At 42.2% G+C, this 22,979-nt stretch overlaps 1 protein-coding gene across 4 annotated transcripts in view; it reads right to left on the minus strand.

Moving 5' to 3' along the window:
- Window positions 1-22,979, minus strand: part of Rab3ip (RAB3A interacting protein) — a 47,196-nt gene that overhangs the window by 7,456 nt on the left and 16,761 nt on the right. For all 4 annotated transcript variants that reach the window (XM_031349274.1, XM_031349273.1, XM_031349272.1 and 1 more), the window contains exons 4-8: window positions 14,076-14,171; window positions 5,561-5,638; window positions 4,583-4,786; window positions 1,387-1,515; window positions 107-219 (exon numbers count right to left, since the gene is read on the minus strand). In XM_031349274.1, the coding sequence (XP_031205134.1) occupies window positions 107-219; window positions 1,387-1,515; window positions 4,583-4,786; window positions 5,561-5,638; window positions 14,076-14,171 (620 nt within the window). The remainder of the gene's footprint in view (window positions 1-106; window positions 220-1,386; window positions 1,516-4,582; window positions 4,787-5,560; window positions 5,639-14,075; window positions 14,172-22,979) is intronic.

Here is a 22,979-nt window from a genome sequence, read left to right on the forward strand (position 1 = left end):
GGAGAAATGTGATCACATTTAAACCACAGACATGAACAAACACAGCAGCAGGGCCCAGAGTCTTTGAAGAACATGCTCTTCCCACAGGCGTGCTGTGATCACCTACTTTGGCCCTCCACACTCGACAGCGGAAGCCTTCACGAATCGCACAGGCTGCAGACCCACTGGCTCGATACTTAGAGTGTTGTTCTCCACGGCCTCCAGGACAGCCGAAGCCAGCTTAAAACAAAACAGAGTTAAATGTCAGCAGAAAAACACCAAAATAAAATACTAGGTTACTTTTATAAGTTAGTCTTCCTTCAGTTCACTAACTTGGCCTTAGCCACTGCGAAGAGAAGAAAATACACAAAGCACAATCTCTATTGAACCTTCATAATGCAAGCAGCCATGACAGGTAACTTAGTTACAGTGCCGATAATTTCTTATTTATTAACTCGCAGAGGATAAAGTTATTATTCCAGCCTGTCCATTCCTTACACATGGTTACACAAGCACTATAAAAGCCACTTCAAAATTAATATCCCAATGCGTCATCCTCTAAATTTAAACGATACTGGTCAATCATGATAGTAATATATATAGTAACTTTAGCCAAACGTCTTCTCAACATATGTGTTACAGGCACGAAAATCTCCTGAATCAAATATGGAGTGTCCTCAGACGGGCAGCCAGGAAGGTCAGAGTTCAGTCTGCTGAGATTACCAGCACTAGTGAACGGTCCGCAATGCATAGCCCACACTCGGGTCAGTGCCAAGCTGTTCATTCTCAGTTCTCCTTACAAGGACAATACAGCTCAGTCCTCTAAAGAGTCGGGTACGATTCTGAGGACTGAATTCCTGAGACATTAGCTAGCAGGCTATTTGGAGACAAACTTCTCACGTATAAGATCAAACTGAAATTATGACCTTACAGTGGGATATGATTTATATGACACCTGATCCTTTTAAATGTGCTTCAACCTGTCTACTTCATTCTTCCTCCTAACAGCTCTGACCCAGGCCACATTGGCACTGTGTTTGATTTAAGGACATGCTTGGTGCTCTGGGTTAGAGTCTATGTTGGCAGGGATCAAATTGGGCCTTGTAAAGGTTAGTGAAGCACTTTGATCTGAGCTACACCCTGGTAAACACCTTTTACAGGGTGTATACAGAAGTGAAAACTGAATCTGGGTCTGCGAATCAACGAACAACCCTCCTCCCACACCTATCTACACAGCACACTAGTTCAATGAGGAGAGATGTTCAGAATAGCCATAAGCATGGTCCTAATGTAGAATGGAAAAATGTTAAAAATGACATTTTACAGTAATTTATTACATGTAGGACATTAAAACTTGAACCATAACAGTAGATTCTAATGCATTCCTATTAAAATGAAAAACATTACCTCACTTTTTGCGAATGTTAAACATGGAAAGATGTCCTCCTGATAGATTTTGTCTAGGAAGGGACATGTTCTGTCCATCGTGGGCTCATCCTTCCAAGATCTGAACTCATTATACAGAGATAAATCGGCCTAACAAACCAAAGCAAACACAAAACAACTTTAAAAAGGAAAAAAAAAACACTTAATAAAATCAAACTAAATTAAATACTTTCTTCATTTAAAGTAGTAAAAATTCAGCTGTCCTGTAATCCATGATAGCAATCTTTCTCTAGAAAGGATTGACTGAGCCTTTTGGGTGTGTCCCCTATGGTGTATGAACATGTCACCCTCATGGCTCACCACATACTGCAGTTATTCTTCTCATCTGGGACAGGGTCTCGCTCCATACCCCACGCTCACCTGGAACTCACTGTGTGAGCAGGCTGCCCCTCACTAGGCTGCCGCCTCTGCCTGACTGCTATGCCCAGCAACACTTGGGCTCTCTGAAGACAAAGACTGTCCTGAATATAAGAAGCACAGCTGACCAGTGTCTTCTGACAATTACCCATCTGGAGCCACATTAACTAAAGAACGTGAATAAACTGAGTCTAACCCGGGAAACCCAATGTGGGATAAAAATAAGAGGGACCATTCTTAACTAGAGACGGTCCCTACAGGATGGCTAAAACCTCCCTTAGTGTAAGCAGCAGGACAAAGCTGCAGCATGCAATCAGCTGCTACACTGAGCACTCAAAGACTCCCCAAATTAGTAATGATCCACTTACTTCCTGGTCAGGCCTCCACCTGCTCCTCCTCTTTCCCTTCTCCATCTCTGAGTCTGACCTAAGCCTTCTTCCCCACAGGCCCTCAGATCCCCACAGCTTATCCATGGGGCTCTGAAGCAGCGCCTATATGGGGGCCCCACAGAACTAGCTGTGTGCTCCTCCTTATAGAGCTCTTAGATACGCTGCAGGTGCTCAAACCTCCATGGATGCATACCGCAGGCTGTGAGCCTGGGTCAACTTATCAAGAGGTGCAATCCCACCAGGGAAACAAAAAGCTGCTGCACCCAGGCTCTCTACACACTCCAAAGGTGAATAATAATGACAATCTGTTTCTCATGCCTGGTCATAGATTTGTCCAGTCAAAGCTAAAGGCAAGAGGACAAAATATATTAAGAGAGAAATAGTACTTAAGATTTTCAAATTCTCTTGCTTAGTTCATCAAGAAAGTGGAAATAAGCCCCAAAGCAGGAACGAGAATAATGGGAGGGAAGCTTTGAGCTCAGAGGCAGTAGTTCATCTCTCAAAAGCTGACTCAGGGACCATGGTTCCGTGGGTTGTGCCAGGCAGATACGATGACCCCCAGTTTATCGATAAAACCAGAGATAAAATAGCTTCCCAAAGTTACACAGTGCATCAGAGGGCTTTTATGTCAGCTTGACACAGCTAGAGCCATCTGAGAGGAGGAACCTCAACAGAGATCAAACCTTCTCAAGACAAAGCTGTAGGCAAGCAAGCCTGTAGGGCATTCTCTTAATTAGTGATCAGGAGTTCTATAAGGCAGGCTGAGCACGCCAAATGAACAAGTCAGTCACCAGCACCCTCCGTGGCTTCTGTACGGCTCCTGCCTCCAGGATCCTGCCCTGCCTGAGTATCTGTCCTGGTGTCTTTTGAACAATGAATAATGGTATGGAGACATAAGCAAAATAAACCCCTTTTCCCAACTTGTTTTTGGTCATGGTGTTTCATCTCATCAGTGATAACCCTAAGACACACAGCTAAGTCCAAAATCAAGCCTAACTCTTTAGATCCAAAGCCTTGCACTGAGCACATGTCTGCATGAGTATCGAAAGCTTTCAGAGAGCCTTTTCTGTGACTGGGAGCCCCACCACGTTTTTTTTAGAGAAATGCAGACACAATCCACTTCATTTCAGAGTGTTATTCAGTGTCCCAGAGCATATTTCAGTCAACATTTCTTGATTCATATAAAACTTGCTGACATTTTCACACAGCATCAGGATAGAAAGTGTGGCTAGATTACTAAGGTAGGAACATGTTGCCTATTTTTATACACTGCAAAACACGAAAGGAGCTAATTTTTTTTTTGTTTTTGTTTTTCAAGGCAGGGTTTCTCTGTATAGCCCTGACTGTCCTTGAACTCAGAAATCTGCCTGCCTCTGCCTCCCAAGTGCTGAGATTAAAGTCATGCACCACTACTGCCAGGCTGAGAGGAGCTTCTTAAATACTGAGAAACCATCTAAAAAGTTTTCCTATAAGCAACAGGAGAAAATGCATTATGCTTACTAACTGAAAAATTACAATAAGAGCTAAACTTTTAAAAAAGTACACTTATTTAAAGTTAAAGAAATCAGAATTAAAGTAGTGACTAAAAAAGTATACTAGATATCTAACAAAAACATATATGAATTTTAGACTTTGCTACATTCAGAGTTGGATGAGAAAGTAAACTTTTCAGTTACTGTATTCTTACTAAAAGCTGAACAAGTGTAATTCGGTTACAATAGTTACCCTTAGCTATTCCATGTAGTGATTCCTGGCTTCTCCACACACATTAACTGAGTAAACCCAGACAGCCACCTTAGCATGAACTGGTTTAAACTCAGTGAGTGAAGCTCCAGGAGTCTTGCTCAGACCCCTACAAACACTTTACATCACATATGACGGTAAAACCAACAATGTTTAATAATTCCATAACTCTTACTCTACACATTTCGATAAACAGTATCTAAGCTATCTTTATGTTTTCTAAAATGCAAAGCTTCGATTATTTCTGGGTTCTGTTTGTTCAACTCTAGAACTTTCTAATCAATGTAAAATTTTGTTTCTCTCAGATTTCAAATAAAAAGAGCTACTAGTAAGCTTTAAGAAAATCATCATATTTTCACATTTCTTATATTTGTATTTTAATACTGCACTAAGAGAATGTCGTGACTAGTGGGGACCCTGAAGCACCTACTTCCCTTTACTCAACACATGCTGCTTTGTTGCCTAGATGGAAATCTGAAATGCAGAGACTCCCCACGCCTGCAGCAGGCGCACTCGGAGGCCAAGGGAGAGAGACCAGCCAGCTCGAGCAACAGCCTGTCCACCTTAACACTGCATACTCTGTACTAGAGAAGTCTGCTGGCCAGCTCAGTGCTGCTGATCAGCAGGAAGGACAGCTCAGAGCGGACAGTCCTCTCTGCAGGAGTTACCTCTTTGCAGTCTTTTACGATTGGCTGGATCACACTGAAGTCCTGGTGGCTCCCACCCATGGCGCTGCTTGTACTTTTGTTCCTTGTGTGCCCCCTTTTAAAAGGGGTCTTTGCAGCCGCCAGAGGCTCCTGTGTAGGTGATGTTGGAGAACTGGAGAGTACGAGTGTCTTCAACGCGGCCACTTCAGCTTGAAGTACATCAATCTTGAAAAGAAAGGAGCATCGTCACCTGTATAGCATGCTTTATGGCAGATGTGCCCAATGCTAGCAATTCGGCGGAAACACTTGCAAGAACAGAAAATAAGTTTAATTTGTTCCTTTTCTACGAAGTAGTGAAGGGAAAGCAATCCAAGTTTTTTGGGTTTCCATATGGCTTGGATTCAACTGTCAATACTGTCAAAAGGAAAAAAATTTTTAAGTGGTCAAAAATACCTAACATTAATTAGTATGAATTTTCAAAATATTAAAGTGTATCAGCTTATGATTGCCTTTAGTTCACTCCTAAAATAATAAAATCTACTTAGGTATCTTTTTTTTCCCTCAGTGAACTAAGAAAATAAATATTAACTTTTAAAAATTACTCCAATATCCTTCTATGTGATTTCCATGGTGGTAAGCAAGCTGGCTGTGATCTACTACACACCAATGTCCAGGGTTACTGGTACCTATGTGTATCTATCTGCTCACTCGTGGCTTTTGCAAGTGTGACATTAGCACCTTCTCCAGTCAGAACAGCCCTCATGACTGCTCTCCCCACAGTCTCCCCACTCCGTAGTGAAGGCCCCAAGGGTGTTAGGCCCTCATGACTGCTCTCCCCTCAGTCTCCCCACTCCATAGCGAAGGCCCCAAGGGTGTTAGGCCCTCATAACTGCTCTCTCCACAGTCTCCCCACTCCATAGCGAAGGCCCCAAGGTTGTTAGGCCCTCATGACTGCTCTCCCCACAGTCTCCCCACTCCATAACGAAGGCCCCGACTCACTTTCCCTTGGGCTTCCTTCAGCTGTTTTTCTGCAGTGGCCTGCTTGACGTTCGCCTCCCTCACCATCTTGTGAGCTTCCTGAAAAAGGTCAGCATCTCAAAATTTGGAGACAAAGCATTTTAACACTCACTTCAAAGCACATTTCAGCAGCTACCTATGAGGGAACAAAGGCAGTGCCAAGTTCTGGCCTGAAACTAAGAGGCCAACACTCATTGTGGGGAAAGCAGCTGCCATCAAACAGAACAGAAGTTAGGAGGGAGGCCCAGACACCTAGCACCTGTTAAGCACTGTGGCAGCTGAGGTGGGGTCCAGTCCATCCAAGGGACACCGTGTCAGGACTGCGACCAGTAAAAGGGACAGAGGATGGCTGCACATCGAAGCCAACTTCTTTGCAACAAGGTGTTTATAATTAAATCATGATACACATAGTCGCAGGAAAAAAAAATATACGACGGGGACAAGACAATGAACCCCTCAGCAGAAATGACACCTGGGGAGCTTCAGTCTCCAGTAAAACATGTATAAAATGATATGGGTGACAATGACTGCACACTGCAGCATGAGAAGGGAATCCTCATGCAACAGCTATGAAACTGCAGCACGGCCCTGCCTTTCGTCATACAGTACTTACTAATGACTTCTCTTTAGGAGTTACTGTTCCAGGTTCTGACAGTGAAAGAGGAACAAGACAAAGGCCAGCTCCTAAAGAGCTTGCGACAGAAATCAGGGTGACAACCCCGGACTTCACTCTAAGTGAAAGATGAATTCTTTAAGGAAGAATAACATGATCTTATATTTTAAAGATTATGCTTTTGTATGAAATAATCTGTATAGATTAGAATAACTAGGAACAAAATGTGGTTTTGAATTTAGTATTTGGGAATGCAAGATATGCAAAGGAGATTCAAAGATACTTAACAAACACATAGTCTGACAGCTCTACCAGGCCTGTGACCTGAAGGTGGTAGGTGACAAGCTCTCCCTCAGAGTGTGGCAAGTCGCTCACAGCTGCTCATCGGCAGCAGCTTGTGTGTCTTGGGGACACAAACCTCAGACTGAATTAAATAATCGAACGCCCACCATTGATGGTTGTAATGAAATGAGATGAACTGTGGAGCTACTCCAGTCACCACACCCTGCTCATCTGGCAAAGTCCTTAAGAACTGTCGGAAGGAACGGGATCAGCTCTTCCCTTCTGAAACCAACAGTTGGTGCAGATTGGCTGGACTTTCCTGGGGTAAGGAGGAGCTGTTAAAAGACTATTTGACATGTATTTCTAAAACAAGAACCCTATCTGCTCTGATCTCTCCTAAGATAACCGACATTTAACTCTAATGCAGAAGAAACTAATGTCAAACAGAATACCTGCTTAACAGGGCAGGATGGACTCTTGCTGTCAGCTGTGCAATCTGGATGAGACTTAAGAGTGAACAACTGGAAGAGCTGATGCTTCTAAGCCAGCTTTGAAAGCTTCAAAGAACTAAGAAAATAGCGAATAACCAGAACCAAGGCCAGGATAAAACCCAAGGTGAGGTAGGATATGAACCTTTCCAGCTTCAAGAGGGACACCGATACACAGGTGCAGCTCCCAGAGAAGGGAGCACTAGCCTGAGGCACAAAGCATATGGCACGGGTCTGCCAATCAATAGAACATCAAAATGCAAAATTTCTACATGCTGGGGTTATGTTCTTCTACCATCCTTCTGAAAGTCAGGTGCTGTAAGCACTGAACACGGCAGGGCTCCCCAAGCTTTCTCCAGAGACTGAGCTTTGCCAAGAACACTTTATAATGCTGAGAAAGTCTTCTAGTACAAATGGCAGAAGTATGTTTAGGACAATTTCAGAAACTGTTAAAAACTTTGTCCCAACCCAAAGCTAACGACATCAACTTTTAAACCATGTAACTTTCATTAAATTTTTTCTTTGACAATTGGAGACATGTGCAATGAACTCTGGCTATTTCCATCCCACGTCTGGCCTCTCTCCTCCAACCTGCCAAGCTTCCTTTTTACAGTCTGACTTCTGACACCCTGAGTCATCTATGTGATCAAGTTTGAACTATCCACTGGGACTTGGTGGCTCACCTATATATAGCTGGTACATAGGTAAAGACAATGACAATCGGGAGCCAGCAGCTCAGGTGGGCTAAGCCCTCCCAGTGCACGCGAGACTGGTGGCAGGCCTAGTCGTACGCAGGTCCAGTGCAGGCTGGGTGGGTGCTAGGAAGATAGCATTTTGCAGTCCTCCTCCACAGCTTCTGGCTCTTAACAGTTTTTTCCAACTCCTCTTTTTAATGATTGTCTTCTTTTAAGTAAAACTCAAGCAAACACTACAAACTGCAATTTTTCTTTTTAGATTTTTTTTTATATTATTAATTTATTTTGTGTGTACCATGACATGCAAGTAGAAATCAGAGGACAACTTGCACAAGTTAGCTCTGTATATCCACCACATGGGTCCCAGGGATGGAACTTGGATCAGGCTTGGCCACGAGGGTCCTTACCTGCTGAGCTACCTTGCTGGCCCTAAAACAGCCATTTTTAAAATTCAAACTTTTTATACATACACCCTGAGGAATGAGTAAGAAGGCCATATAATAAAATCCTGTTTTCTGTAATTAGACCTGTATGTTTCTACAGGAACAGAAAACTATATACAGTAAAACCACAGCAGCTCCTAACCGACTGAAGTCTTGCATCTGGGCCTCCCTCAGCATCTCAGGCCACATTCACGGGTGGTGGAGCGCGCAATGCAGAGTGAGCGTGCTATATGCTCAGAACCACAGCAGCGGTGAGGTCGTGTGATGAGACTTCCGTTAGTGCTTGGTTTCAAGCTCCTCTCTGGTTACTGTACACACAGAAGATCCTGCTGCCCTATCTTCTGTACCTCCACGTTCAGTCACACAGCCCCCATTTATGGAGCCGGTGTATGTACTAGGAATCACCAACTTCTGTAAAGGGCCAAATGGCGTTCTTGGATTTACTGTGTGGAAGCAACCAGAGGTAAAACATGAATGAACTGCCTGTCTCAGTAAAAACAGAAGGTTGGACTTTCAATTAAAAAACAAAACCATACCCACCTCATCTCGCCCTTGTTTTTTTTTTTTTTTTTTTTTTTTTTTTTTTTTTTGGATAGTGGGTACACCTGAGATCTACTTTTCAGCGAACTTCCAGCATCCAACTCAGTCACTGTGCACACTTACTTTACATGCCTGACAGTCCCTATGGTTAACCAACACTCCGTCGGTAAGATTTTCTTTAACTTTAATAGATTTATGAGTGTGTGTGTGTGTCTGTCTATCAGAGGACAACCGTCAGGAATGGCACTCCTCTTCCACCACAGGATCCAGGGACTAGTCGTCAACCTGCACAGAGAGCACCTTTATCTATTGAGTCACGTCAACCTGATTTCCCTTTTTAAAAAGCTAATGTTTTATAAACACACAACACACTTCAGCCTTAAGTCATTCACTGTTGGATACAGGCTCACATCTGGCTTGGGATAATACTACAGAAATGAATATAAGGATACAGCTATCAAGAACTTTATTTCATGGGCTGAAGAGATGCTCAGTGGTTAGGAGCACTGACTGCTCTTCCAGAGGTCCTGAGTTCAATTCCCTTTGAATTTTGATGCACACTCCAAGCGGGGATTGCACGCTTCTAGTTTTTTGTTGTTGTAGTTGTTTTTGTCTTTTTTGTTTGTTTGTTTGCTTGTTGGGGGATGGAGGGGTTGTCTGTTTTTTAAGGACAAGGCCTCACCATGTAATGCTGGAAATCATGGAACTCTCTATGTAGACCAGGCTAACCTTGAATCAGAGATCTGCCTGTCTCTGCCTCCTGAGTGCTGAGATGAAAGCATGTGCCACATACTAGCTCTATCTTTACTTTTTAAAGGAGAAACTGCCATCCTTTTGTTTGTATCGGCCATACCAACAGCACCACACCTCGCCAACACTCTTGAGATTTTGAGGCAGTGTTAGTGTCTCACTGTGTTTGGATTTGTATTACCTGACTGCTGATGTTAAACACCTTTCATACAGCTTCTGATGCCTGCCCATCTCTCTGTTGGGTGCTTCATCTCTTTTGACTGTGTTGTTCACTTTGATATTCTTTATATATGCTGCAATTAACCCCTTGCCAGACATACTCTGTACATGTTCTCTCCGCTGCACTGTATGTTATCTGGGCAACTCTTTGCAGGCACACTGTGTGCATGTTCTCTCCGCTACACTGTATGTTATTTGGGTGACTGTTTGCAGGCACACTGTGCATGTTCTCTCTGCTGCACTGTATGTTATCTGGGTGACTGTTTGCAGGCGTTAGTTAGATGCAATTGCATCTCTCTGTTTCTGTGATGGTTCCTGAGCTTCTGGTTTCACATAAAACAACAGCAGCAGCAGCAGCAACAAACCCTGCCCAGACCACTGTCAAGCAGCTCTTCCCAAGCCAGTGGTCGTGTGGTTTCCAGTCTTTTGACTTAATTTGTGGGGTCTGTTTAGAGTGTATGGTGCAGTCACATCCATGTGCACGCAGGTATATTTTCCAGTGTCTGAAGGGGCTGTCCTTCCTGTCACTAACAAGCAGTGGATTATCAATGCACACTTATTTCTGGACTCTACTCACTCTTCTCAGTCACACCAGTTTTGATTACTGTTACTCTGCCATAGACTGAAATCAGGAAATGCTGTATCTAGCTTACTGTTCTTGCTCAAGAGTACTTTGTTTGGCTCTTTCATCAATTCATGTGAATTAAGATTTTTTTTTTCTATTTCTGCAAATAATATACTTGGGATTTTGATAGTGACTATAATGAATCTGCAGACCACTGGTTATACAGAAATTTAAATGCTAAAATAATTCTTCTAACCCATGGAATGATGTCTTCTTTAAATTCCCCTCACATCAACCTGTCCTGACGTTCAGTGTGCCAACCCCAGCTTACTTCTACATAAGTGACTCCTGTGGATGTGACTTCCGTAGAGCATCTGTGAAGCCATTTCTTTAATTCCCTTTTCAGATCATGTATAGCATATAAACGCTGATTTTTTTTTTTTAAATCTCAAACTTCACAAAGTTCATTTCTTATTCTGTTTTTACTGCTGAATCTTTTGGATTCTCTATATAATCAACAATCATCTGCAGGCCTAATTTCCTTCCTCTCCTTGTGAATTATTCTGACTATGATCCTTAGTCCTATACGAAGGAGAAGTGTTGAGGTAGAAAGCCATTGGCTTGTACCAGATCGCAGAGGAAATAACTCTTGTTTACCAGGGAGTAGGATGCACCTGTTTAATATTTGGTCATCACCATGTTAAATAACATTCCTCTAATACCTCTTTTGCTGAAGATTTTATCATTACTTTGGCTTTTGTAAGATGCTTTTTCTCCCTCTATTGAGATGATCAACACTTCTATTTCCTTTATGCAGTGTGCCTCATGGACTGACCTGCTGGATCATCCTTGCAGTCCAAGGAGAAGTCCTGTTGGGCCATGGTATGTGGTTTTCCTGTGTGCTTTTGGACGCGGGTTGTTAGTATTTACTGACGATTTTTGAATCTTTGTGTATCAAGATCCAATACTGGCCCACAGGCTTTTTTCCTTATGGAATTTTCACTGGTGTTGACAGTACAGTGGTTCTAACTTGACAAAATGCTTCAACAAGTGTGCTCCCTTCTGTGTTCCTTCTTCTGCTTTGTTTTGAGCGACTGGGGATGTGTATTATCCTGTGTCACTGGCTGGTGACACACCCTTTATTTATGTGACGCTGCCCAGCTCTGGGCTGCTCTCTGTTGGTAAGCTGGCTTTGGCTAGTCATATCCATCACCAACTTGCTTGTCACTGGTCTCTTCTGACTATGCCATCTTCCCTCCATTTTGATGAATTCATATTTCTAGGAATCTCTCCATTTCTCCTGGAGTAGTGTATGACTGGAGTATGTTTTTTCTTAAAGGACTCTATGGCCTTTAAAACGTCTTCAGTATGTCTCTTCTTTCATCTTTTTAAAACTTTCTTTTTTATTCCTCAGCTTAGTAAAGATCCTGGTTATTTCCTTTTTTTCAAAAACAACTCTTAGTTTTATTGATATTTTCTTTTTTTCTCTTGTCTCTGTTCCTTTTATACTTTGATATTTCCTTCTTCCTGCTGTCTTGGAGCTCAGTTTGCTCTTTTTCAAATTCCTTGAGGTGTGGTATTCGATTGAGTGTCCTCCTGTATTTTTCTATAGGCATTTACAGCTATGTAATTTTCTTAGTTCTGCCTTTGCTGCATCTCCTATGCTATGTTCTTAATTTGTCTCAACAAGTTTTTCAAATTTCCTTTTGGTTCCTTCTTTAGCCTCACAGTTCAGAGTATTTTAGTATCCACATACTTGTGCAGTTTACTGTGTTGTTGTTATTTCTAATTAGATTTCACTGGGGCAGAAAGGTTTCCCGGGCCTCATTTGTGGATAAACTGAAAGAAGATATCTGAGAAAAACGGAAAAGAGCAGTGGGGATCTTTTGCCTTTTTAAATTTATAATGAATTTTGTGATGTAACAGGAATTATCCCAGACACTATTTCACATACACACGAGAAAAGCATGGATTCTTTTGTCATGTGGAGAGTTCTGTGTACATCTAGGGGTGTCTGGTCTGGTGTCAATCCACCCTGCTACTTTGTCTTGCTTTTCTATGAGAACAATCACAGCAACATATCACTATTACGGTACTGCGCTTCCTCCCTTCAGATCTGATATTTGCTTTGTTATTAGGTACATACTTAATTGTATCATCCAATCAACTGATCCTTCTGTCATTATGAAATGACCTTATCTCTCTTTTTTTTTTTTTCCCGAGACAGGGTTTCTCTGTGTAGCCCTGGCTGTCCTGGAACTCACTCTGTAGACCAGGCTGGACTCAAACTCAGAAATCTGCCTGCCTCTGCCCCGCAAGTGCTGGCATTAAAGGTGTGTGCCACCACTGCCTGACTTTCTTAATGACAGTTTTGACTGAAAGTCTATTATGTGCAATTCACATACAGCCACCTTCTTCTCCTTCCCCTGCACAGAATACTTCTCCACCTCTTCACCTACAGCCTGTATCTACCCTGCATTTTTTGATTGGGGAATTTGGTTTGTTTACATTTAAAGTAATTAAAGGCTTACTCTCCCCATTTTGTAAGTTTGTGTTTTTTCTGTCCTACAGCTTCCTTGTTCCTCTTTTCTCTTGTTCTCTTTTACTGTGGCTTGGTGCGTGTGCGTGTGCTTGTGTGTGTGTGTGTGTGTGTGTGTGCTCGAGTGCTTGTGTGTGCACATGCTGGCATGCTTTGATTCTTTCCTCTCCTTTGTATATCTAATATACGTTTTAAACCTTGGTTATCAGAATTCAAACCAGGCGTTCCCCCATTAGAACACTGTTTTTTAGCAGAGCAACCTCTATCTGCCTCCACTCGCCATACACTTTGTAACTGGTGTCAGAGCTCACTTCTTTTCTTATTGTGTTTCCATAACACATGCCGGTGATTGCAGTCATTCAATACTTCATGTGTAAGTACATTTCTAACCTATGCATTAGTGCTACACTTTTCATATAATTTACCTGTTTTTACCCTTTCTCCATTTAGCTGTTTTCACCTGAGGCTGTCATGTGCTCACTTGTGATCTCTGTTCTTACACACATGTACAAATTTACAAACTTGAAAAATAGAACTACTTTTCTTTCCTAGTTAGTATTCGGAGGTCAAACCTATTTCCTATATTATCATCCAGTATCCTGGGGATTTCTGTAATGGAGTTCTGGATCAGATTAACAAGTTTGTGCACTTCCCAAGGCAGACGGCACTAAGTCAATGGCCTCTACCGCTAGAGGAAGCTGAGCTCATCAAAAGCCACCTTCCAGTGAGTAAAAAACTCTATTTGTCCTTCAGACCTCACATCCCATTCTTCAGGTCATCAGGCTCAGCTGGTTTGCTAATCCCACCTTACAGCTCTTCGACGTGGCAACCTCCAGTGTCATATGACCCAGTCCTTTACAAGACAGAGGTATCTGTCTATCTCTGCCTGTCCTACACACGGCCCACTGCGCATGTCTCTCTGTCCAAGCTGAGCTGGGTAGAAATCCTGGTCCTGAGGGCAAGTTGAAGATGAAGGTACACCACCTCATGTTCTTCAAATCACCCAGAAGTAATGAATATACCTCAAGGGTTTGCAATTATAAAAGAAAATTAAAAATAATTTTAAAAAATCCAAGTAGCCCTAAATAACTGGTAAACTTAAAAACTAAAGTCACTGACCTTTCCGTTCCCACGAACATGGCTAACTGCCCAACACTGATGTGCTACAGTGCTCCTAATTCCTCTTTTCACTATTTTAAATTAAAGACTACATTTCCTTAAAGATCTTGTTCTCTGTCTTGCTTAAAGGTATTACGAACACACGTGAAGCTAGCCGTATCTTTCTCAAGACGTCTTCACAAACCAGTTCTACCAACATATACAATTGAGATGTTGCTCTTGGCCACGGTGTGAACAGACCAACCTCAAACAAGCTAGCTGTGAGTTCTTCCAACTCCTGCCCAAGTTGATCTCGCACTTTCGAAAGTCTCTCACATTCTTCATCTTTTAACTTCAATTCCTATGAAAAATTGATAATTTTGTTTTAGATCTCTTCAGTCTGAAGTGAAACTGTATAGATTATATAAGTTAATAAAATTATAAAATGTTAGTATCATCTCCTACATGTTAATACTGAAAATGAATTATAATGAATTATAAATTCTAAAATTACAACTAAGCCAACATGTTACATTATATTTCTTCCATAAAACATTCAAAGACTAGCTGTTAATATGACACATAAAACCACTATTGCCCCTTTAGCTTTCCTCTAAACATACTTATTTCTACCAAGCTTGTACCTCTTTCAATTTTCTTATTAATGCCAATAAAATTAATTAATTTTTAATGTTTATTTAAAGGGGAAGATGGCTCAGTCAGTAAAGTCCCTGCCACAAAAGCACAAAGACCTGGATCTGGACCCAGAACCCATGTCAAAAAGCCAGGCACAGCCGTGCACGCCTCTAAGCTCAGGTGAAGAGGCAGAGACTGGCAGATCCTCAGAACCCATGCTAGCCAGCCTGCAAAACAGGTGAGGTCCAAGCCCTGTGAGAGAGACTGTTCCAACTCATAAGACGGAGAGCAACTAAAGAGGACACCCACTATTGGCCTTTGATCTCCACACATTTGCACATGCATGCACATCTGCATGCACAATGCACACACACACCACACACAAAATTATTTTATTAACGCATCAAACTGATGGATTTTATATGCTGCAGTCACCCTATGTTAACCTTTCAAACACAGATTTAAGAAACAGGTCACTCACAGTTACTCTGAGAATGTAACAATGAGTCATGTTGTGATTGTGATGGCAGTTTAGGGTTTAATCTCCCAAGGATAACTCCTAAAGAACAAATATCCTAAGATATCAGATCCTAATGCTAAACCGTCGCAGCAAGGCTTGGTAAAAGAGAACCTCACAAGTCTCAGGACATAAGAGAATGTATCCTCAATGATTGCTCAATGATGAGTGAGAGACTCAGAGACACAACTCATCAAAAATACCTCTAAATATGAGAACTCTAACTTTGGATAAAACTGAAAGAACATATCTGAGGAAAATGGAAAAAAGCAGAAAGGTTTCCCAGGCCTCGCCTGTGGGTAAATGCAACCAACAGTTCCATCCTGCAGGCAGCAAGCCACTAGGAAAGCCCTGAGCTCGCACCCAGGATCCTAAGTGCACACCCAGGGCAGAGGGAGTGAGTGGTGAGCAAGAGCCCTCAGCACAGCCAGCCTAGAGCTAAGGGAAGACCGTCAAACAGTGCAGAGGGTTGAGGCAAGGACCCGATGCAAAACTCCAATCCTACAGTGGAATGCTGAGACTCTAAACCCCAAATGCTGCACTGGAGGGAACCTGGCTGAACTAGGCACAACTCTTGAGAGATGTTTAAGTGATGACAAAATCACAAGGAAAGCCACACCTGCGACCCTCCTACCTCACAGGGACTAAATACTCTACCAGAGACCCAAGAATCAGAAATGGATACATAAAGTTACAGTTAAACAGATACAAGACATTCTGGCATGCTCTCTTAGAGCAGAGTGACTAAAAATAATAGTGTGCTAAACATTTCAAAATGCTGTAATAAAGGATTTCAAGAACTCTGTCAATAGAAAATTTGAAGAGCTAAATATGATTAACACGATTTAAGCATGATATAATATACATATGCACTGAAACATACATGGTAATATATTAATGAACATAATTTTTACATTTCCTGTCTGCTAAAAACTTTAAAAAATTAAAAATTAAACACAAAGCCAAGTTACCCAAAAGGGAGGAAAAAAACTGGATTAGTCTGAAATGTCAACAACAGTATTTTGGGCTACTACAATGAAGTGAAGAAACTCTAGAGTGTACACTGAGTGTTTTCTATCCAACCAAACTGTTTCTTGTAAAAGGCCACAAAGTAATACACCTGTAAAACTTCAGGAAGTGTGTGCCCTATGACCTGCTTGGCCATGGAGCAGGGACTAACTGTTAGTAACCTAAACAATATACAAGCTGCTGCAAGCTGTCCTGAAAGCAAAAAGGAACCCTACTGTAGCTCTGTGACTAGAAGAATACAAGCAACTGAGGGGATGGTTCAGTGGGAGTGTGCTGGCCTAACAGGAGGAGGCCCTGGCGTGAGGAGAGACAGATAGACACACAGACATACAGACGTACACAGACACACATATGGGGGGAAGGCACTCAGTTGAGCCACAAATAGGAGAAAGTATTTGCAAAAGATATATATCGTGAAGAACTATTATCCAAAATATGTCAAAAAAAATTATAACATTAAGAGAAGAAAAAACTTTAAAAATGGACAAAACATTAGACCAAAACATTTCACCAAAGAAGATACACAAGTGACAAGCCTAAGAAAGATGCTCAATGTTCTTTCACTAGCAACTGCAAATTACAACATGATACCACTAGGCAACCATCAGGACAGACAAAATCTAACCCCTGACAACCCTGAGTGCCTGTATGTGGAGTACAGGAAACGCTCGGCCCTTGCTACTGGGAGTAGAAGCAATGCAGTCGCTCTGGAAAACCATTTGACAATTTCTTACAAAGTGAGACACAGTCTTAACAAATGATCCCACAATCACACTGCCTGGCCACAGATCCAAAAGAGCCGAAGACATGCGTACGCAAAAACATGCACACAGATGGCTTTAAGACTTTATGTGTAATTTCCCAGACTCTGAATGAAGCAGTCAAGGTATCTTTTATTAAGCAAATAGGTAACTGTAGTCAATGCACACAACAGATGACCATCACCCAGGGTAGAGGAAGTAAGCAATGTAGCTTTGAGATATGCAAGGAACGCAGTGAGACCCAATGTGAAGCAGCTGCACAGTACACCTTCGGCTGCATTACATCCTAGACACAATGCACGTGAGCAGAGATTCCAGGAGGACGCGAATCCTTTACAGTGCTGAGAACGGCAATGGCCAGTGAGCACCAAAATGCTCCTCAGGAACATGGAACGCAAACAGGAAGGCTCCTGGACCACTCCCTGACAACTGGAGCCACAAGAATGCCTGTCACTCACTGAAGCAGAGCTCTACACCGGCTGCTGACCACCTACTGCAGCAGCATGACGCCACCCAAGCACCAAAGGCCCTCAAGAGCTTGTGCTATTTGCCTCTGCAGAGCTCGTCCTTGATTCACACTCTGAACAGGGTCAAGCCTACCCAGTCCCTCTTCCACTCTCCAGCCTGGTCCAATCCATCTGAACTCTTTCCCATCTTTGTTTCGTCTGCTTCAAGGTCCAGCTCAGCCAGCACAAATGAGGTATGAGTACTGTACTTGTGAGTACTTTTAACATCTGTACTTCCTTATCAGTAGTGCCCTGCAAGGTGACAGGGTTATTCAATCTTCCCTCCCTAAACAAACCTAACTTTGTTAGTGAGTCAGTACTTATCTTAAAGCCAGGGGGAATTACCAAAAGACAACAGGAGACACTAAGGTGTTTAATCCAGGAAGCAACCCTCCGGTTTGCCATTCAGAATGCACCACTTGTATAGTGTGGCTAAGTTTTGTTTTGTTTTGTTTTAAAGAAAACAAACAAACAAACTGGAGGCACATATCACAGTAATTCCTCTGATGTTTTAGGCCAGTGACATGGATTTAGAATGCAAATGTAGAGAAGGAAGGAGAGGGACGCTTATACAGAACAGAACATCAGGGCTCATCTTCTCTGTACTCCCAGAAGGGGTCTTGCTATGTCTCGCAAGCTGGTCCCAGGACTCTTGGGGCCCAGAAACCCTTCTGTAGCTCAGCGTCCTCTCAAAGCAGCTGGGGCCGTACATGCAATGGCGGGCTGGTCCTCCCTACCCCCAGCCCTAAGACCTCATCCCCACCCCAGGGCTGGAGACTGAAGCACCCGGGCCTCAGGCACACTGTGCAATCACTACTGCTCATCTACGCTTTGTAGCTAGCTGGACTTCATAACTTTTCATATGATACACACTCATACACACAGCAAGAAAACTGCTGCTGCTGAAACGTGATTCAGTGCTTCCTCGCTGCTGAAACGTGATTCAGTGCTTCCTCTCTTCTTCGGGCTGCCGCTCTTGAGAACTCAAGAGAACAGGTTCTTACCCTGTCAGTCTAGGTTTCCATCTCAATACCTCATTACAGGAAGGCGCTTTTAAAGGTGTTTCACCTAGTAGTTAAAACCAACAATAAAGCACCCAGCTCAGCAAGGTTAGCAGGGCAGCACTGATCAAGCTCATGCGTAAGTAGGCTTCGCAACTGTCCTGCTGCTGACTAACTGGTAACAATGTTAAGACCCATGTCACTTCAGAGATGTTAGGGAGAAAGGCCGTGCAGAGCCACTGAGGCACATTTACTACATCTCTTCTGTCCAACTTCTAAATGCTTTTAATTTAGTGTGGGTTATTTTTTGAGACAAAGCTTCACTCTAGTTCAGAATAGCCTGTAATTTACTATGTAGTCCAGACTGACCTCAAATTCATAGCAATCCTCCTACCTCAGTGTTCTGAGTGCTAAGATTACAGACATATACCACCAAACCCTGCCAAAGTAAACAAACATAGGGTCATGTTTGGTTTATTCCTGCACACTACAAAGTCAAACACTTTGTTACTGAAGTAGCCTCCTAAATGTTCACCTTTCTTTGGCTACAATTATCATAGCAGGGTCATGCTAACTAAATGAGGCATGAGTCTTGAGCAGTTCCCTCTGGCTGCAAGCTTTCCTGCAGTTCACTTCCTAAGCCATTTCATTCTGGAATTCTAAAACCTGAAGCTAATCCCTCACAGCAGAAGGGCTTGTTCTTGGTGACTGTAACATTTAACAGGGAAGTTTGCGGGGAAACATCTGTTTCTAGGCTTCAACACAATAATCCTGTTTCAGCGGCTCTGCAGTGAGATACGAAAATCCACATTTTAATAAGGACATACTAAAGCCCTTCCTTCTTCTGCCCAGGCTGATCTTCATAACAGCCTGGGGAAGGCAGGCCAGACAAATGCAGAATTGCACAATAACCCTGCCATCTCACAACTTGAGTCCCACACGTGGCTCCCCTGTTCAAACACTGTGTGTGCGCTTACTGCTGGATTGTGGCTAGTCTGCACAACAAGATTACAAAGCCCAATACAGAAGAATATGGATCACTAACTACTTCACAGGAACCCCTATCTACTACGAACCTCTGCTTCAGAGTTCTGCATACATAAAAGATGGAACTCTAAGTTTCTAATACGTTGTATTGCTCATAAGACACTAGCAATAACCCTATCTAGTATATTATGCATACGTGCCTATTCACAACAGTATGCTTGCATGCCCCTATATACAACCCATTTAATCAACAAAATACAGCAAGAATGTCACACAGTTTAGATATAATCATAAACAAAATGTACACTCTTTCTTGTGAAACTCAAAATAACTGAAGTGTGTATGTGAGGACATGAAGGTTTGGAGAAGAGTTCTGTATCACGTGCAGAATGAGCAACATAAAGGGTGCAGCTTCCCTTTCTAATCAAGAAAGGGTAAGAGGCTGACTCACCAGCCACCTGATGCAACTCAATACCTAGGATAATGGACATGAGACAACTCTTAAGCCAGTGGCACTTGTCAACAGACTGTGATCACCCAGAGGTGGGAACCAGGGGACGGGAGCCCTGGGCCATCATAGGAGCAGATACAGCTTAAGAAGTTTAAAACATGCACTCAAGAAGCTCCGAGTGAGAGTGGCCACGTTAGACAACAAAGCAAGGAGCTGGCGAGATGGCTCAGCGGGTAAGAACACTGACTGCTCTTCCTAAGGTCCTGAGTTCGGATCCCAGCAATCACACAGTGGCTCATAACCACCCGTAATGAGATCAGATACCCTCTTCTGGTGCGTCTGAAGAGAGCTACAGTGTATTACACCAGAGCAAGCAGGGCCAGAGTTCAATTCCCAGCAGCCACATGATGGCTCATGGCCATCTGTACAGCTACAGTGTACTCATACACATAAAATAAATAAATCTTTAAAAAAAAAACAAAGCAAACAATTATTTAAAAGGTTCACACTTTGGACACGAAAACTGTGGAGTCTAAAACAGGTTAGATACTGCAGACAGACAGAACAGCTCTGGGAACTATGAGAAAACTATCCACAGTGAAACCCAAACAAAGGGAAAATTAAAAAAAGAACAGAACCCCACAATCTAATATACATATAATAGAAGTTCAAAGAGCAGACTCAAGAAAGGAATGGAAAGATTTTTGAAACTGAAGCCAAAATGCCCAAAACTTTATGAAGACAAAAAAAACCTACAGATTCAAGAGCACAGCATGCTCTAATTGTGTGTATTTGCATTCGTATATGCACACATCCATGTATGCACACACAGACATCACACAGCCCCGAAGAAACTACACTAAAAAGGAAAATCGCAGCAGAACTGCTTACAGAAGACTCTCATCACACACAGAGCAGCAGGCAGCAGGGGTGACCCCCGACTTCCAGTGAGGACAATGTGCCAGAAGATCACGAAGCAAAACCTTCAATACTCAGAGAGAGGAGAGACTACATACATCAGCCTTCAAATCTGAAGCCAAGGAAAGGAAAAACTAAAGTAAAAAGGGACCTTTTCACATATAAAAGAATGTCCCCACATCATAAATGGACAGGAAACACAGTCACAGTGCCCTTTAAATAGAAAAGGTTAGAATGCCGGTTAGAAATTTAGATACACATAAAACAAAAGAGTAACACTGGAAACAATGGCTAAGTATAAATCTCTTTAAAATAATCAAGCATTTGATGCAAAGTAAAAGTGTGCAGTGAGATTTAAAATATATAAGGAAGTGTATGAGATTCACTGCCCAGAGCTGGAAATAAAGAGAAAACATGCATCTAAGATCTCATGCTGTGCACAGGCAGTGCGCCACCATAGTAGACATGACCAGGAGTTCACTGTCGGTCGTAAACCAAATACTCAATTAACTCAACAAAAATTAGCCAGTGAGCCAAAGAAAGTAAGACTGAAATTACCAAAAATGAATTAATACAAAAAGAGGATAAAATAGGAGATCAAGTAGAACAATAGAATACAACAGTAAAGACAATAGACTTAGCCAAATTTTAAGAATACTGCTTTAAGTACAGACATCCTAAATACACCAGTTAAAGGGCACGTATCAGCAAAAGAGATAAGAAGCAAGACTTGCTGTAAACAGAAAAGTACTACTAATAAGTTAAAAAGATGAACACAAGGCAGCAAGTCATCAGAATACAAAGGTCAACAACATAATTTTGGCACATAGTTATCAGAATTCAGAAAATATTTTCATATTTAAGTTCTCCTCAAGATGAGTCTTATGTTGACAATGAAACTGTATTATACTCATCCTAATAAAATTCAGTATGTACATGCTCAATACAACATAATCATTTCAGTTACTTCAATACCTCCAATACTACAAACTAAATATTTCGGAGATTCTCAATGGAGCTAGGAGATAAGCATGCACGAATAAAAAATATATATAAGTGAAAAAAAAAGTAAGTTATGTTCTTGAGAAACAGCCATGGTAGCTAGACGGTGGATACATTGCCTGAACAATGTCACAGCATGAAAGAAATAGTGCTTGGCATTTCTTCTCAACTTTTAAAATACAAATTATTATTTGACCACAACTGACAAACTTATGTACATGGAATCATTCCTAAACTGTACTTCTGCTGTCTGTGGGGTCAGGAGCAATACCTATTTTACTCTTAATATTGATAGTCTGTCTCTTTTTTTCTATCAGTCTGCCAGAGGTTTGTCAATTTTATTAATGTTTTAAAGACTCCACACATTTGTTTTATTCATTTTCCATTTCTCTTGTTGAGGCCACTGAATTCTGCTCTCAGTCTTCTCTACTTTTATTTTCAGGCTAACAGAGTAACATTGTTCATTTATGGCTTTTCATAGGCTAGAGAGAGGGCTAAACAGTTACGAAGCCACGATTGTGAGGAGCAGAGTTGATCCCAGCACACATGAAACGAGTCCTGCATCCTAGCATAAACCTCTAACAGCCCAGCAGCTCCAGGGAGGGAAGAGGACACAGAGGATCAGTGGTGCTTGCGAGCTCCTAGCCTAAACAAGGACGCAGATCCGAGGAGAGACCCTGTCTCAAAGGGGTGGACAGAGAGTGACAGAGGAAAGCATCCCATGCTGTCTTCTGCCTCTGCACACACAACAGACATACCATCCCCATACACACACATGCATACACCACACACACACACACACACACCAGATGTACCATCATCCCTATACACTTATGTACACACCACATACACACACACACACACAAACACACACACACACACACACACACACACACACACACACACAATGTTCCCTGTCTCCTAATGCCATAGAGTTCTCTCTGCAATTCTGTTTTAGCTGGAGGTAGGCGGTAGTAATGGTAATAAGAGCTGGCCATAAATTTGAAGACAAATAGAAATTATTAATGAAAGGAAACTCTACAAATAAAATACAGGCAATTTTCACAATTAGCAGGAGAAAAAATGATGACATTACTGCAACAGTTCCTCCAAGTAAACCGACCTAGACTGGTGGCCTTCTAGGAAGTGACTCCCAAGACAATCATATAATTCGACCACATGGAATTCATGTGGAATTTAACCCATGAAACAGTATTACAGATAAAGCAAGACACACAGCAGTCAGCCCATGGCTTCAGAATCTCCTTCCTCCATTCCTACTCCTAGGTAGAGCTTCCCTATGCTCAGGTGATCTCGCAGACCCACGGAGACTGCCCACCTTCCCTATGCTCAGGTGATCT

The sequence above is a fragment of the Mastomys coucha genome, unplaced genomic scaffold, assembly GCF_008632895.1.
Source record: "Mastomys coucha isolate ucsf_1 unplaced genomic scaffold, UCSF_Mcou_1 pScaffold4, whole genome shotgun sequence".
NCBI classification, from domain to species: domain Eukaryota; kingdom Metazoa; phylum Chordata; class Mammalia; order Rodentia; family Muridae; genus Mastomys; species Mastomys coucha.